General features: G+C 37.3%; 1 protein-coding gene across 3 annotated transcripts in view; it reads right to left on the minus strand.

The window, feature by feature from the left end:
* GNPTAB (N-acetylglucosamine-1-phosphate transferase subunits alpha and beta) overlaps window positions 1-17,794 on the minus strand; it is a 46,505-nt gene that overhangs the window by 18,444 nt on the left and 10,267 nt on the right. For all 3 annotated transcript variants that reach the window (XM_080393558.1, XM_080393557.1, XM_080393559.1), the window contains exons 3-11: window positions 17,292-17,411; window positions 15,320-15,361; window positions 14,413-14,618; window positions 13,677-13,741; window positions 13,278-13,412; window positions 5,047-5,208; window positions 3,112-3,291; window positions 1,862-2,032; window positions 67-190 (exon numbers count right to left, since the gene is read on the minus strand). In XM_080393558.1, the coding sequence (XP_080249684.1) occupies window positions 67-190; window positions 1,862-2,032; window positions 3,112-3,291; window positions 5,047-5,208; window positions 13,278-13,412; window positions 13,677-13,741; window positions 14,413-14,618; window positions 15,320-15,361; window positions 17,292-17,411 (1,205 nt within the window). The remainder of the gene's footprint in view (window positions 1-66; window positions 191-1,861; window positions 2,033-3,111; window positions 3,292-5,046; window positions 5,209-13,277; window positions 13,413-13,676; window positions 13,742-14,412; window positions 14,619-15,319; window positions 15,362-17,291; window positions 17,412-17,794) is intronic.

Raw genomic sequence — 17,794 nt, forward strand, 5'->3', positions numbered from 1 at the left:
ATTACAGAACTATCCTTCTAAGAAAAAACAGTTCACTTTTTCCTAAATATAGCATTGCCGTCTTACCAGTGCAATCACCTCCATCCCAATCACATGCTGAGTTATTACAAGCTTTATCACAGTAGCCATCTTTAATCCATGAACCAGGACATCCCTCAGCACAGTTTGGCACAGGCCATGTCAAGTAAACCTGGAACAACATTACAATCTCAGACAAGGACTAGCAAATAGAAGTTAACTGAGCCCGTTTCTTGGAATACAAAGACTTAAATTAATGCCTCCCTGTGTATACTGCCTTAAGTATTCACAAAGCTTTACAAAGAGCGTTTAAACTTTACCACCTATGAAGTAAACGTTATCCCTTTCAAAACAGAAAGAAGAACTGCAGAATTCCTAAAGCCATACAGAAAAGCAGCAGTGGCCAGAAATAGAAAGCAGGACTTCTCAAATCTACTTCTGCAAACAATATTCCAACGAAAATTAATAATTTATCTTTTTCCAGATAAGAAGGGGGAACTTAAACTCTTAAATAGCTATGCAGGTCACTTGTTCTCCTGACTCAAAATGTTTCTTCATTACTAACCAGTCACGAGATAAGCAGCACATGTTGAACATAATCCCCAAAGCATCTGATCCTCTATGACTTAAATAATTCTAAGAATTGCCAAGATAAAAAAAAGTGTGGGGGTGTGTGTATTTTCAGCAGGGGAGGCATTAAAACCACACAGATTTTCCTTTAGGCCTTACTATTTCAAGATTTTTAGCAGCACATTTCCTATTGAAACAGTTGCTGATCAGGTTATCACAAACACCATCATACATAAGCTGACTTTATTATCATAACTGGGACGAATAACTGAAGAATAATATATACACACTAGCAATATGATTCTGCAGTTATATGCCTATGTCCTTAAGGATTCAAAGCAACTAAAAGCTTCCCAGCATCCTCAAGTACCAAAACAGTAATTTTAGGGTAGTGTAAACTAATTTTGTACAACCCTCCTGTGTGTGTGCACATCTGCATGTGTGAATTGTTTAATTCAGTAGTCTCTAGTGTCTTGTTATTAATAAATCTTATTTCCTCCATGTCACTCTTGTTGATCAAGATCATGGATGAAAACTATGCTGGCATTCAGAATCTTTATGCATGACTATTGCTAACAATTTCCTCGTCCTGCTCTCCTTGCTTAAACCCAGCTGTTGATAATAGATCTGTTGAAGGACTAAGTTAATTGATGTTCATGAACATGCAACAATGTATCTTTTAGTAAATTATGTATATGATTATATATAGATTAGGCAAAGATATTATTGTTGTCTGGAAAAGAAGCAATTAATGGTAAATGTAAACATTAGACCAGTTTGAATGTCGTGTGACCTCAGTATTCACACAGAAGAATTGATTCTATTTTGTTTTGAATATTCCGTACAAAACAAAAAAAAAATTACAACGGAGGGAAGACTGACAGCTGCCAAACACCACATCAGTCTTACCGAGTGCTGCAGCAGAAAGCGGGAGAATTAGAGAATGACACAAACTAAAGCATGAAGCCTGACAGAGAAACCATTGTAAGACCAGAAACCTGTAAAGTGAATGTGGAAAAAAAAGCAAATCTGCAACCCAAACATCAACATAGCATACACGCCAAAAAAGACTGATCCCTTCCCACCCTGCATCTTCACTAACTATTGTCTAGTTAAGAATAATGAACCTTTAGAGGTAGAAGGGGGAGTGGGAACCAAAAGGAAAGCTTATATTTGCTCTTCCTTTCAATGTATATTTATTTGATTTTTATTATATTAGCATAGAAAAGTTTCACATCTACTTTTGGCAAAAAATCCTTTCATAATGGCTTACCTTTTGACCTTTAGAGTGACTGTAAAAATCATCAGGCCAAACATCCTTCCCAAACATAACATCATCATTGAGATAGATAAACTTCTGAGAGAGGCCACTGATACGGTGAATGTGACTTTCAATAGCTGGTGAACTGAAGGTGGGTAAGTGACTCACATTCTGAAATATTTCCTAGAAGAAAAAAGCCCCAACAACTCCAAACAGTTTTAGAAGGCAAAAATAAATGAAAAATCCCCCAAAACACAGAAGGTCAGGCACAACAGATGTATTTGATAGTTATCTACAATTAAAAAAAAAAAAATCAAGAACAAGGAGAGAAAGGAGAGATATGAAAGAAAAAGAGTGAAAATATTTTAGTGAAAAAGGAAACCTTGCTACCTCATCTTCCTCACACAAAAACATTTACATGTCTGGTGCTTAACTAAGAAACTGCACCTGGTTCAATGCAAGGACACAAGCTCCTCTTTCACTGGGTACTGGAACAGGCCCAGTGAACACACATTTATACTTCTCATGCAGTACAGGCCACACAAAATTTCAAACAAGTTGAACCTGTTCCAGCATTCAAAAAGTCAGGATTCTTCCATCTCTTTCAAGTAACTCCACAAGCAGACAGAAACAGAAGTTGAATTAGTATCCTGTTACCACTTAGGTTTCTCAGGCCTCCTATGGCATGTCACGATACCAAAATTACTCCCGAATTCATTATAAGAAGCTACTAGGATATTTTTGTTTCACTTATTCAGGAAGCTTGAAGGATTCTCTTTCTCTTTTAAAGTAAGATTTTTAGAATGCATAGCTATTTTTTTTTGCAGCCATCTTTTTAGTTCCAGTAATTGTAATCCATCCTGTCTCAAGCTTATTAGGTTATTACTGGTCCTGAGAGAGTGCTTACGGATTCATATTACATTTTCTTCTCCCCAGATTTTTTATAAAAAGTTATAAGGAAACTAGACATGGCTGAAGCCTCACTATTTGGAAAAGTGGACTAAATGAAGACTTGATATATATTTAGTTACTGCTTAGCCAAAACGCGAAGATATACTGAGGTTTAATAAAACCATCGATGAGACAGGGAAGAGGGGGTCACTTCTACATTCCAAATAAATACAGCCTTTAGCTGAAAGGGGGCAACTGCATTTCAAAACAAACACAAAATCTTTACTAGTGGCACAGTCATGCTGGTATTTTTGTTTGTTTGGGTGTTTTGGTGCGGTTTTCTGTTTGGCTTTTGATTCTTTGGGTTTTACCTGATGTGTCACTATGGTTATCCGAGGATTATCCAGGTTAAGCCAGGAAGGAATCTGCCCATTAGTGACAATGAAAATATGTCGTACCCATGGGGCATGCCTCTCTATTGATCGTAACGAGTACCTCAGCTCTTCATTATCTTCAAAACGGCTGGCAGAAATATCTTCATCCTGTTTAGACTACAAAAAGAAAAACCCCTTTCTTAGATTTTTAAATAGAACATTCAAGTTCTGATCCAGCTAGGCAACAAGAGCATGCTTTAGCATATGGGTGCACAAGCATTTGAGGACTTAAGACATTCAAAACCAAAAAGAACATTGAACAAGTACCATTTTTCTTCTAAAGATTCATATTCTTCTGAAATATCTGACATCAGTAGTTGACCACACAGTATCACTAGGATGTCTCTGACCACACGGCAAGATAGCGCCTTGTATGATCCCGAGTCTTGAAGAACGAACCCCAGAAAACACACACCCTCCTGTTTTCCTGGATTATTAGTCTCAATTATTTCCTGATCTTGACCAAAAGCCAAGATGCATTTAAAATCAGTAACATTGCCTTTCAGAAATTCAGTTTTAATAGGCTGGGGCCTTCCAAATACATTGCATCACTGCCGCACATAAATATCACCTAACACAGATGCATCAGAAGTGTCATGATGTAGCAGCTCTTCAATAATTCCCTGCTCTTATTTTAAAGAATTTAAGCAGGAGAAAATTAAAAAAAAACCAAACAAAACTTAACCTGATATTCACTACCAAATAGCTAAATGTTCCAAATATTTTTGTTAAAAAGAAAATGTTTTAATTAGAAACTCATCAGCTAAGTAACAAAATTAGGTTACATGACACTGTAATGTATGTTTCTTTTCCCATTTAGAAGAACTTGATGACCTCTTCTGAAAAATAAGAATTAAGGCTGCCTAAAAGGAACATTTCTAAAAGAAGCATGCCCAACAAACAGGAAACTAGAAAAATGTGAATACTGAACAATTACCATTTTCACTGCAGGTTCTACACACTGTAAATAAGTCGTCACCTTTTCTAATATGTACAGTAACACAGCTTACACGTTCTCAAAAACATAACAACTGAAAACATTACAGCAACACCAGCATCCATTAGCTAGGTACCCATTTACAAAATAACACATAATTTCAACATGCCGAAGTATAAAGTTTGAGTTCAGGGATTGTATTAAAAAGGAAAAGTTCCCCAAAAGCTAGGTTCACAGGATACAAAGACAGATTGCAAGTTTTACTGGAGCAGGCACATTTACTTTACCCATGCTACTTGACATTTAATATAAAACTAAATTCCTGCAAGAGAAAAAACCCCAAGATATTATAAGATCTTATCTTGAAACAGATGCTTTGTTATTCTGTTTTCTGTGGCTAAACCAAATATCCTTGCTTGTATCAAAAACACTGAAAGTAAACCTCCTTTCCTTACAGATGTCTGTATTTCAGGCCTTCAAAATTTTTTAAAAGTGATTAGCATTTACTCTCAACATATATGACTCTGCAAAGCAAAAAATGCTGAAGAAACATATTGATAAGGAGATAAACATGTTTGTTAATAAATCCCTCTGTCTCCTCCACACAAGAAGTTTGCTTATCTGCCAGCATGAGTTAAGCCTTTCAGGACTTGACTGCACACAACTATCAGAACATGTGCAGAGGGGAAAATTTTTCAGTTAGTGGAGAACATGAAAATTTCAATTAAATGCCACAGTGTTTGATCCGTCTTCTTCCTTAACCTCAGAATTTGACAGTGTTCTTGTGATGTTTTCTTACAATGTAATAAATCCTGGATTCTTAACACTTCCAAGCTTTTGGAAGAAATCCCTTGTTCCTTGTCACTGACTAGTTAGCCTCTACTTGCAGTTTTTAAATACTACAACCTTTACATGCCATAACAGAATTTACCTACCTGACTGACAGAGCTGAGGTCCCACAGTAAATAAGCAGGATTAAGCATCAGTTCTTTTCCATCTATAGTCATGTTCTTCTTTGCTTGCTTGCTCAGTTCTTGGAAACTCCTACGGTTATTCAGTTGCAAGAGAGCCACGCTGGCTTCTGAATAGAGCTGCAACTATACAAGCAGAGAAATAATTTCCGGCATGCACCCACAGCAGCACTCTTCCTTTGACATTTCTGTCTTTTTGTTGTATATTTCTTTCTAGAGTTACTAATAAGATTGACTGGTAAACACTGTTTTTAAAGAACTACAATTTTGTAAGAACACAAAACCAGGTAGTGAAATGTGAAATGAAAAACACTTAAAAATACAGAACATTTCTAGATGCTTAGTTTTCACTTTCCAAATAAAAATTCTCTTTACATCAGCAATACCAGCAACAGTAAAGTTGTCCATGTTATAAATGTTTCTGAAGTGAAGAGTAAGTCCTCATCCATTCCCTCCCACCCCAAATAACAAAATTTGTATTTTATTACAACTTTATATGACTGAAAGAATGATATTTTTTGTCCCCCATCTTAATCAAGCAACACTCTTCTCAGAAAATTAAGGCCACAGATTCATCATTGCTGTCAGAAGCATGAGATTTTCAGAATGGTTTACAGATCAACCTAGAGCTCAGAAATCTGAGATACAAAGGGCTCCAGACTAATCCATGTGGGTCTCCAAGTCCTTAATGATGGTTGCCAATATGCTGTTAAGGTCATTTCTTAGTTGTGGACCGTTTGATCTGTTTGCCGTTTTTATCTCCTGCCCCTAGTAAGTCTGTAGATCAGATTTCATAATGCACAGAATAAGAAGAGGCTTGCGCTACATGCCCTCTTTAACAGCTAGTATAGCTTACAAATTACAGGGAACCAAAATGTTTCACTAGAAACAACATAATCAATAAAATTCTATGTTTACTCTATGAAGTAGCATAAGCAGACACAAAAACGAAAAGCAGAACCCCACCTTGGTTCTCAAAGTGCATACATTCAACAGTCAGACTGAGAATAAATGCACCTAATCACTAACAATATTACATGCTGTGCTTAAGTTTTGCTCCTTCATGCAACCTAAGACAAATAAGCACATCTACCAGATTTTTAGTGGCATAAGATCTGTAAATGCAATTTTTAAGTTAACAGAATTTGAATACTGTCACGTTCAAACCCTGCAAACCCACAATTTATTTTACAATACCCTTAAGTGATTTTATTTCTGTATTTTTTATTAAATCTGACCCTTTCTGCTCATTTTAAAACAACATTTGTCCCAGAGTTACCACCCCTTCCCTTAGCAAGACCAGCTGTCCCACTTGTGACATTTTAAAGCTGTTGATGCTTTGAGTCATACGCTATTTGAGATCTTTCAATCTGACTTACGAGGCCTGCCATCAGAAAAATCTGATAAATCTCAGACCTTCCAGGGAATCATCTGAACCTACGGGTGGAAAGGATGGCTTCAGTAGCTAAATGGCTGAGGTATAGTTACGGACTGCAGCAAGCAACCTCCAAAAATATCGGTATCAAAATGCTACAGATTGCAAAGCTGCCATCAGGGGGTATGTCCTTTATTTAGGAATACAACAGTGTCACACAGTCTCTTAGAATCTGTTACTTAAAACATACTTATAAAAAACCAAAACCACTAGCATTCTAAAGTTTTGAAAGCATTCTTAAACATTTAGTTTCTCTTTAACTTGTTTCCATCACCTCAAGAAAATAGGTGCCTGTGTTTATTACAAACGCTTCCCCTTTTCCCCCACTAACACAGCATATATACTTCAGGTTTTCAAACACGTAACAGACCAAGCACAAACAAAAAACAGTGGAAAAAATGTACTCCACTGCTCAGCACTGGAGTTAAGACAATCCCTGCACTGAACACATTTTTATTACATCAATTTTTTTCCACCAATACCTTTTTCTTGAAAAAGGTCTTTTCACAAGCAGAACTATCAACAAAGTTAGATTTCAGTGAAGTTATCTGGTGACATAACTAACTAGATTATACTAAATTGCAAGCTCTGCTCTAAATATTTTGTTGCTGGTATATTCAAAATGGAATTCACTCCTGGCAGATTTTCTTATGTCACACAGGTATTAACCCTCTCTCAGTGGAGACGCATGCAATAGCCCATTCCCTTGAAATATTATCTAAAGAATATCTTCATGCTGACAAAACAGTTCAGCAGATCCAAAAGGTACTGTGAAATCAGAACAGAAAAACAAGCAGGTAGATGCACAGAGTCAGCATGATCAGGCAAGCCTCTGCTTCTGACACAAGCAGGCTGAAAAGACACCGTGCAGGCACATACCCAGACCACCACCTGTGCACATTTATATCACACACTTGAAAACAAGACAGGAAAACTGCATTCTCCCCACCAGGCAACTTTAAAACAAAAAACTTTAACAGGTTCTCCTTTGGAGCCAGTATGTTTGGCAGTGCTTAGACTTACTAGACTAGGAAGCAGGCCAGATGGGCTAAGACAGCCCATGCAGAAGTAAACACTGTCATTTCCATGTTCTCAAGATAAAAGGCCTCAAGAGCAGATTTTTTCCTGAGGTGGGGCTTTGACCCATAACCAGTCTTTACATTATTATGCTTTATCTTCTTAATGGCCAAAGCTGACTTGTTAAGGGAATAATATGCTCCTTTTTTCATGCTCCAGTATGGATACTGGGAAAACTCATATACCCACAGAGCAAGGGAAGAGAGGGGGCATGTGTCGTGTTAAAGAGTTACAAAAAAACTTTTCAAATATGAAAGGTTGTTGTCTATAAATTTATCAAATTCTCTTTATAAGGTAACACAGTAGGAGGATCACCACAGAGCTAAAACCAATGCAGCGCCTTATGGGGTTTTTCATACAAAGCTTATTACAACTGTGTGAACATATATGACACTAGCTCCTGAAGCCACCTATCTGGCCCTTCAACACCGACAAGAGCAGCAGTAAAAATCCCAGATCCCCCACCCTCAAGGCAGTGAGGAAAGCAAATACCCAGCATCACTGTGCCTGCAGGTTTCTATATAGGTTTTCTTCCACTGGTAACACAAGGTCATTAAGACACATTACAGTCCTTAGTTTCCAACATAACTTGTCTGTATATATATGTATGTGTGTGCATGCAGATTAAAGAGGAAATATTTTGCAAAGGAAGGAGATCTGCAAGCTCTCAGTTTTCCTTGAACCAATCAGGATATTAAATCTTGAAAGGAAAGTCACCCTTCTCCAAAAATTTTCACTACTGTCTACTACTTCAGTGAAAAAGCGTTAGCATGACAGCCTCAAAAAAACAAAATCAAAGAAATCCAATCCCCTTGCCCTTTTAATCCTTCACATCACTATCTGTTTTTTAAGTCACAAGTGTCTCTTTTAGGCTTAACAATAATAGGTTTCTTTAGAAAGGGGGGTAGCGAGGAAAAGGGTGGGTGTGTGTGTGTGTGTGTGTGTGTGTGTGTGTGTGTGTAATCAGTTCTTCACGTATAGATGCAATGTAACATCTTAACAGCCTTTGAAGAAATAAGGCTTAGCAGCAGAGAGCTGCATAACCAGAGTAACACCTCCATCTAGCGGCTTGCTAATGCACGGTTAACAAAGCATGGAAAACAAAAAGCAGCCAAATACAATTGTCAACCACATCTGTCATAGTCACACAATGTATAACAACAAATGGGATCAGCAGACACACCACTGCCTACCTTTTGTCTGGAAATAAACGTCCATATCATTAGATTACAATGCAGGCCATAAGAACAAAAATTCAGTAGACCATAACCTACCTAATTGACCCTGGAAATTGATTCCTTTTATAGTAAATCTTCACAATTTAACCCACTCTAGTTGAGCTCGGCTGCTTTTCTCAGATATTTCAGCTGAAGAAACATCTGGCCCAGATGTCAGAGCAATTTTTGGTCCTTTTGGATTGAGGAGGGATTGCAAACAAACTAAAGCAATCCAATTAAAGCAGTATTATCAACATTCAACACAAACGCACCAACAGCTACACTCCTCCCTTTCTCAGCGAGAGCATGCAGAAACCAATTAAGCATCAGGAGGCAGCTATGAGACACAAGTCTAGCCTAAACTCAGGTGCAACGTTCTTCCTCTCCACCCAGCATCTCGCAGCACTTCAGACCTTCGATTCCAGAAGTGATAACAGCAGAGGAATGACTGCAACTTTCAGCAGAGACTGTAAACAACCAACCCTTCTTCTACTTAACTGTAGCACTAACCCTGCATCTCTCTCCAGCGAAAACCACACTTGCTTATGTTTATAACTGCCTACCTATAACATTCACTGAACGGATAACTGATTCTGACCTAGGATCTTAGAAAAGGCTTCTATATAAACAATCTCATCCACACTTCATATGTAAAAATGTTTATCCTTGCAAGTAAGACATTTCTTACATATATGTATACATTCCATTGTAGGTATAACATAAATAAACTGCTGCTATCAAGAATAGAGAATGGGTTGGGGAAGAATATGCTGCTATAACCACAAAGGCTACAATAATCCCAATCCAAATATTCTAAAGCACCCATCACCAGGAAAAAAAACACAAAACACAGACAGCAATGATGGATGGATAGAGAAACTGCAGAATAGTGTCAATACTCAAGAAAAATTGTGTTTATACAGAGATATGCCTAATGCAGTTGCAGAAGAGGAGCTCTTCGGAACAGATGAGTTGATCACAACAGTAATGTTTACACAACTGTAAGAACACATCAGGGAAAAAGAGAATCAGCATAAAGAAAGATTTGTGATCAACTGGATGACACATGACTGACGACAAAGACAAAAACACAACCAAGACAGGGTAAGGCAAAATCATGTGGAAAGGTAATAGGCACAGGATGTCACTTCCATAAAAACCAGACAATGAGACAGGAGACACATCTAAGATACCCCAGAGATGTAGCCTTTACGTTCATCTGGACAGCAATGCAAAAACGCAGAGCAACTACAGTTTTGAGATTTGTTAAAGAGTTAAAGCTAGCAAGCAGCTTGGATACAGACAACAGATTAGCCAGCTGCTAATGAGAAGCAGAACTGAAACACAGAAAGAATCCATCCATCTTGGTTTTTGTTGGACTAATACTGCTAGGAGATCCGACCGGAATAGAAAAATGATGATGAAAGGGATCATCCAATGAAACAGGAAAAAAAATTAAATGCAATCAAAAAATTAAGGTCCAGGCAGAATCGCTCCACAAGTCACCACAAGATAATAAAAAAACACCAGATGGCTCAAAAGTAATTACAAAAAATTCAAGTATTTCATTCTTCTAAGGTGTCCATAAAAGATGGGAGGATAGCACAAGAGACACAGGCCCACTTAAGAGTAAGGTCTATGCTTGACAGATTTACAGCAGAAATCCTGGAGAGAATCATGAACTTCTCGAGAGTTGGAAGCAAAAATCTACACAGGAGTAAGTATTAAGAAGAAAAAGCATCAATACTGACTTGAACAATAGCCAGATAATGCAATTAGCAAAATAACTAATGAAGTTACAAAGTACCTGGGGAGAGATGGGATACAAGAAAAAAAAAAAAAAAAAAACACAAAACAGAAAATCAAACCCACAACAACATATATCCTTATACTAAAAGTATGTTCTACTAGCCATGACACCAGACATCAGATGGAAGGAAAGAAGTTGATTAAATATCAAGGACAAAGGATAATGAAGTGTCCAAGAAAGACGCATAGAAGTTACTCTGACAAAGGAACACCAAGTGTTAATGCCCAAGACACCAGAACTTTAAAAATAATAATAAAAAAAAAAGTAGGGTACTATGGATAAAAGAACTCATTTTGGAAAAAGACCACAAAGCAACATGCCAAGGGACAGAGAATGAAATTCCAAGTAATATTTGAGGGCGGTACATTCCTCAGTACTACATTACTATGAGAGCTTATGTCTATGATGATCGACCAGAGAACAAACATTGCCTTGGAGGGTGCTCCAATATATTCCCAGAACCTGAAGCAGACAGATTTCTTTTCCATCAAATAATAATCTGAAGCGATAGAGGCAATGTTATTTCAGATACCAATTTGGTAATTAATGAGAACATTACAGAAGAGCTGCTCCTAGAAAATAACCCTAGGTCAAGAAAACATAAGCTAATTGATTTCAAATCGAAACAGAAAAAAATATAATTAAGGAACATTTGTTACTAAATTTTTGAACGTTGAAGGACAAGTTTAACAAATAAAAAGAGATGGTAATTGAAGTCAAAGGTATTCTGAGCTCTTCAGCCCCATTAAGTCAAATATATTAAAACTACCAGGAACCTGTAACTTAAGCTGTGGTGAGGAACTAGAAAAGGCTCCAAACCCAAATGGATGAACCTGCACAAAAAGACAATTCTTCAGATGGCTCAAACACAGAAAGCATTTAATTAACAAGTTTGCCTGAGGAACGTTGAAATAAGAACCTAACATCTCATATAGCAAAGTACCTCCTCCTGTTGGATAACAATCTTATTTCTATAGAGTGAACACCATTTAAAGAAATTTTAAAAACACCCATAGCACAGAAAACAAGTGGAGACTGTCAGACTGACCATATGAATATCCATTGCTATTTAACCAAATGTGCCACTAAGAGAGAGAAGGAAGGATGCCTTGGCCACAGCAGTGTGCATCTGCCATCACTCACCCAAACTAGTGACACATTCACAATAGCAAGAGAGAATTTTTATGAACAGCTCCAATACACAGCAATGGAAGGAAGAGATTACATAGGAACGGTGGCAGCACTGTTTGCAATGAGCATAATCTAGCACACAGCAAGTCTCTGACAGTCTGCAGCCTTGGGTTAGCTCCATACTACATATTTTTCACTGTGTAAAAAGTTCTAGTGATGCCTCATTTAAAATCCTGTAAAAAATTCCAGTCAATCATGATGAAGGCAGACAAATCCACAATGGAAGTCACAGGGAAGGGCTGTCAGAAAAATGAGAGGAACGGAGAGCCAGTGCTGTGGGAGGAGCACTGCCTGATTAATTAGTAAAATAAAGGCTAGGAAAAGCCATAGTAACTCTCTATGAATGATGTAGAGATGTAAACAAAGCAAAAGCAAAGAGCTATTTGAGCTTAAATAACTGTATAAGAGGTCTATTAAGCAGTTTCAGTATTTACTTCTCAGGGTTTCTACCCTGAGTAAGACTAAGACAGCTTGTTAACACAAGCTAAGAAAGGTGAAATTCAGCTTGTATTAAGATGGAGACCAGCCTATGAAAGGTGTCAGACAGTATCTTTTTTGCAATAGCAGAATACAAGATTTGTTAACCCAGCCTACCAAACAAAGTGACAAGGAAAGGAAGTCAGCTCATTCTAGCACCAAGGACGAACCATGAAGTGAATTAGCACATCCTACAAATGGGCATCAGACTAACAAAGCCAGACTGCCAAGAGACTGACATCCTTTTATCCCTGCTAACTACTTGTCCTCTACAAACGCCCTGGCCTCAGCCCCTTTCACACACCACCAATCACATCTCTCTCCAATACATAAGCCAATAATTTTCACAAACTTTTGAAACATCTACCTATCTGTAACAGAAAAAGATGCCAAAACAGCAGAGAAGAATAGAAGGCACAAAATGTTAATAGATGCCACGGTCACAGAAGTTGTGATCTACTGTTGCCTTGCAGGTGGGTGAGTTCAAGTGCAACTTGCTCAAGACCATACAGAGTACTTGGCATAGAGAAATACAGCATTCAGCTGTTGTTACTATTCAGTGTTACTATTCAGTGTTGTTACTATTAAGATAATTCTAAAAGCAAAGAGGGATGAAAAAAGCTAAGAAGCTACATAAACAATATTCTGTTGCATTAAACAAGCCAGTTATAGGGTATGCTTCAGCCAGACAACAGCCTGTAGCAAATGGCTCAGAGAAACTGGTAAGGCTAGTACTTTTTATCAGTTACAGGCTAGCAAATCTAATGCCTAATGTATCTTGCAGTCACAGAACGGACAACTGGTCTTTTGAAGGCAACTACTTGAGTCACCATTTACTACTCTTCACAACTCAAGAAAACAGAGTCAAACAGAAAACCAGATTACTATTAGAAACATCCTAAGTCTCCTAGGTGGGTGAGATCCCGTATATGAACCATTCCAAAAGACCAATACAACAAGACAATTACTCTTTCCTCCAGACCCTTACCAGTTTTACTTTAGAGGCCAGGCTCTCCGGTAGTTTTGTTCGTAGCTGATTTGTTTCTTTGAATGTAGCTGGAAATCCACTAAGGAAGGCCAAGTCTTGCATTAATACTAGACCTGGAACTTCTTTGTCTGTAGTCTAAAAACAAGAAAGCAGGGTATAAAGACCTTTTAAAACCTGCAATAATTCACATTTATCTGTCAATCCTTCATCAGGTGACAGATTTAACAGTGTCTATTTTGTCACTTAACCCAAACTTCAAAGTTGAAATTAGTTATTATAAAAGCTTTCAATTCTTACTACATGTGAGTTGTAGAAAAAGAACACAGAAACACTCTCTAAAAAATGTACTAAAAATTTAACATATACAAAAGCTAAGCAATAGGTTTTAGAAGTACATACCAAGTAACCCCTCCATACTATATGTTTGCTGTTGTCTTTTAACATTCCAGAATGAGCAGCTTCCACTAGAATACATAAAATACATTGCAAATCAAAAACTGAACGTCACTTCTTTTGTATATTCTAGCAACCAATATATACTTTTCCAAATGAAAAAATCTGAATATTTATGGTGCGAAGAGTAGTCTTTATAAGTGGTAAATAATTCTTCGAGGCAAAACAAACACTAGTAGTTGGGCTGGTGGGTGGTAGTGGTCAGGTGCTACATATCAAACAAAGTAAGAAGCCCATACTTGCTCTAAGGTCCTACTTATATACCCTGACCACATGGACAATTTTGTTTCAGTCCTTTGAACAAGGGCAGAACTTATTGCACAATATTCAAACTAGACTTCACAGCAATTACAAGAGGATTTCTAAAACTAATCTTCCTCAGTCTTCTGAGATTATCACTGCAACACAGATATTCAGATATCAAACCTGTTTTGCAATAGTCTTTTAAAGCATGGAACTCTAATCATCTGTAATCAGTTGTCTGGGAGGTAAGCAAACAGCATCATTAATGTCATCATTTAAAGGAACAGACTGAGGGCAAGAGACACTGAATGACTTGCCAAAGTCAAACAGAAAATTAGTGGCAGAGTCAGTATTGGAGGAAAAAAAACCCTAATTCACAGAAGCTTACTAAAAAGCTTCCTCTAGAAAACTGGCTGGAATCTGACAAATAGGTTCTTACCATCCTTAGGGCTATCAAAAACAATTACTGTCACATTGGTAGAAGGATTTTTTGGTTTTGCTATAAAGAACATATTGTTAGCAGCTTCTAAAGCAGGATGAATGGACAGCAGGTCTTTCAGTGTGATGTTGGTAGGCAGTGCGGGATCCAGGACAAGCATTGGCACTTTGATGCAGTATGTCAGCAAACACTCCAGTTGCTTCTCACTACAGCAAAATACCAAAGGTATACTTAACATTAGTAAAAAATTTAAGTAAAAAATCAATGTTTTTGAGATGTTTTTGTAAAATCTGATCAATTTTTTCTATAGGAGAACATGTATTTTGCTGCAGAAGGTACATATCTGGCTGTTATAGTTTAGTTCATTCCTGTCTTCCATTTTTTATTTTTCCCCCCAAAAAAAGTTTCCAAGATTTCAAAGTTTGCCCACAGAACAGACCTTCTAAAGATCTCTTAAATAACAGAATGACCAAGCCAAACGAGGAACAGGACAGACCAGGCCCTGCCACTTTCTGGCAGCAGAGCCACAAGGGACTTGCACCCTCCACAGACAGTTACTTGCACCACTGTGTACACAAACAGCAGGTGAAAGCAATGTTGAAAAGCTTTTGAATTATAAAACTCCAGGTACATATGCATTAAAAATCCACACTCGTAACTGGAACTAAGCCTAACCACTGGCAAGGATACACTTTCTGAACTTCAGAAATTGTCACATTTTAAGAAGCTCATTCATATATGTCAAAATAACATTACTTTTATTCAGTACATATATTATCATGCTGTTGGCTTTTCTTGAAGTGACATACAGAAAACCAAACAACATCCCCAACCAGCATCTGCTTTCAGGTAACAATGAGCAAGATACAATTTATTCCAATTTACATCCAAACCAACAAAAACTCACCTCCTCTTTGTTGGTTCTGTTGCATTCTTTCCGAGGATTTCCCTGTTACAAATTAAAACAACTATATTAAATAACACTGAGTTGACAGAAAGGAATTTAGACTAATTTCAGACTGATAATTGAGTCAGGGACATGCTGTGAAAGCACCAATAACCCAGTTATAAAACTGCCAAGGTCTTGCCACTGGCCTTGCCAAGGCAAGCACAGGCTGACACACGTGCCCTTCACTTACCCTCATGCAGCAGAGCTCAGAAATTCTTGGTTGTGTTGACAGCTGTGGTAGCAGGACTCTTTGCTAACAGGATTTTCAGAGGTTATTATTAGATTACTTAATGAAACTGATGTTGACACTGAAAACCCTGGTAGGAAACCAGGAAGAAGTGACATGAAACTACACTGACTTGATTGTTTTGCCTAACAAATATTCCGATAAGGTCTATCATGCATTTGCCATGTACGTGTAGAAGCTAATGAGGATTAATATAAAGGTAGCGCAGTGCTGATGCTAAATAATAATCAAAATAATATCAGAAGGGCACCCTTCTACACACACCAACAAAAAGAACCACCATCCATCAAGCTACTCTCTCCCACTGAAGAATAAAGCATCTAGATCCACGACTAGCTCAATCCAGGCATTATTCAAGGAGAAAGTTACAACTTACTAAGATTTGCTATGCAACACAAAATACACACTCAATAGCAGAGAACAAAAGTTGACACCTTTGTCTTCTGCAGTTATCTTGATCCCATGAAACAGCTAACGTAACAGTGCTAAACATTTTCAAAGTACATGAAAAAAAAATCATCTATAAGGGAGAGAACAGGTGCCCCTGTAGGTAACGAACATGGCATGGACATGAGTCTTGCTTGTAAGCTTGATAATTGACTTTCCAAATCACTGTTATGGAAAAAAGATGTATGTGTTTTTCACTTTATAAAATGGGAACCATAGCACGAATGATGACAAAGCTAAACCCACTAACATTTGCTATACAAACTTCTAGGAAAAGATTAGTATCAATTTGAAAGCTTTTCAGAGCACAGATCATGTCTATGTTTAAGATGTCTAAACTTAATGGGTTTAAAGTTCTACTAATACTTTCATTGTTTAGGTAGCAAAACAAAGATACAGAATTTCAGTTGTCATCACATTGTCAGTGGTACCCAAATTGCAAATCATAATATGCCAAGAATCAGATCAATCTGCTCACTTCTGGATTTCAGATTATTACAACCCTTAAAATACAGACTTGTTTTTCCAGCTAGTACATTTTCTGGCCAAAATAGATCATGTGACTACAAAACTGCTTATTAAGAACTAAAGCAATAGTTACAAGACATAATCCAAGGTATCTGCAGCAGCCCGTATATGAAGCCTTGGATCAGCAGTTTTGCAGAACTGTAGCACAATCTATAACATCAAATGCAGCAATACATGTCTTTCCTTAGTTAGAAGGCTGACTCATACCTTTATAACATGAATAAATTTTTTTCCTCTTTCTCAGTTTCAGTGTTTGGGAGACCACAAATCTAACTTTAAAAAGAAGCCTCTAAGAAACATATGCTCAAGATTTTATTAGGCCCATTATAAAAAGAAATAGGGGGTGGGTGAAGAGAGGTTATACATTTGAGATATGGTTTTATTATTATTTACAAACCAAGTTACAGAAATACAATACAAAATTACATACACAGAGAACAGTTTTCTGCATGGCATTTTGCAAATTAAAAGACAGGACAGCCTTAGTTACTTCAAATTATTATGCTTCAAATGTCAAACACTTTTCTGATTTGATGGTGTTTCATAGCTAAATGTAGAATTGAAACAAGGTTTTTCAAATAATCAGAGAAGTGAGAAAAATATGCTTTGAATTTTCATGTTGAGTAACATGGGAAGAAAACTAGGAGGGCTGTACTGCATTAGATTGCTGTTGTTGGTTAAAGGGAAAAAAATACATAAGATTATTACCTCATTATTTTCTGTTCTTCCTCCATCTGTTCTCTGACCTGTTGCAATTCTTTGATCAGTTCAACATCTGTGCCATTCACCCAGGTGTATACTACATCAATCGGCATGGGTAAACAAAGCCTACACAATTCAAATGAAAGCTACATGAGCTGTTTAATATTACATTACAGGTGTTTGTGGCATCCTACAATAGAGATTTATGTCTAACAAAGAAATACTTGGTGTCTGGGCTGTGAACTAGACAAAGCAAGTCTCTCTTTAGCTATATATATATATCATCTCTTAATTTTACACAAGCCTTTGACAAAACAGGACAGACATAAAACCAAAAAGGACCTAAAGTGGCTATAACAGTTCAGTAACTCAGTTCAGAACTTTATGCTCTAAATTTCACTTACATTAGCCTATAATCCAACTCCTTTGAGCCCATAAAATATTCCATAAACCAGTACCAGCATCCAGGCACATCCTTAATTCACTAACTACATTTGACAGGACAGCAC

The sequence above is a fragment of the Falco punctatus genome (assembly GCF_963210335.1).
Source record: "Falco punctatus genome assembly, chromosome: 6".
In the NCBI taxonomy this organism is placed as follows: Eukaryota; Metazoa; Chordata; class Aves; order Falconiformes; family Falconidae; genus Falco; species Falco punctatus.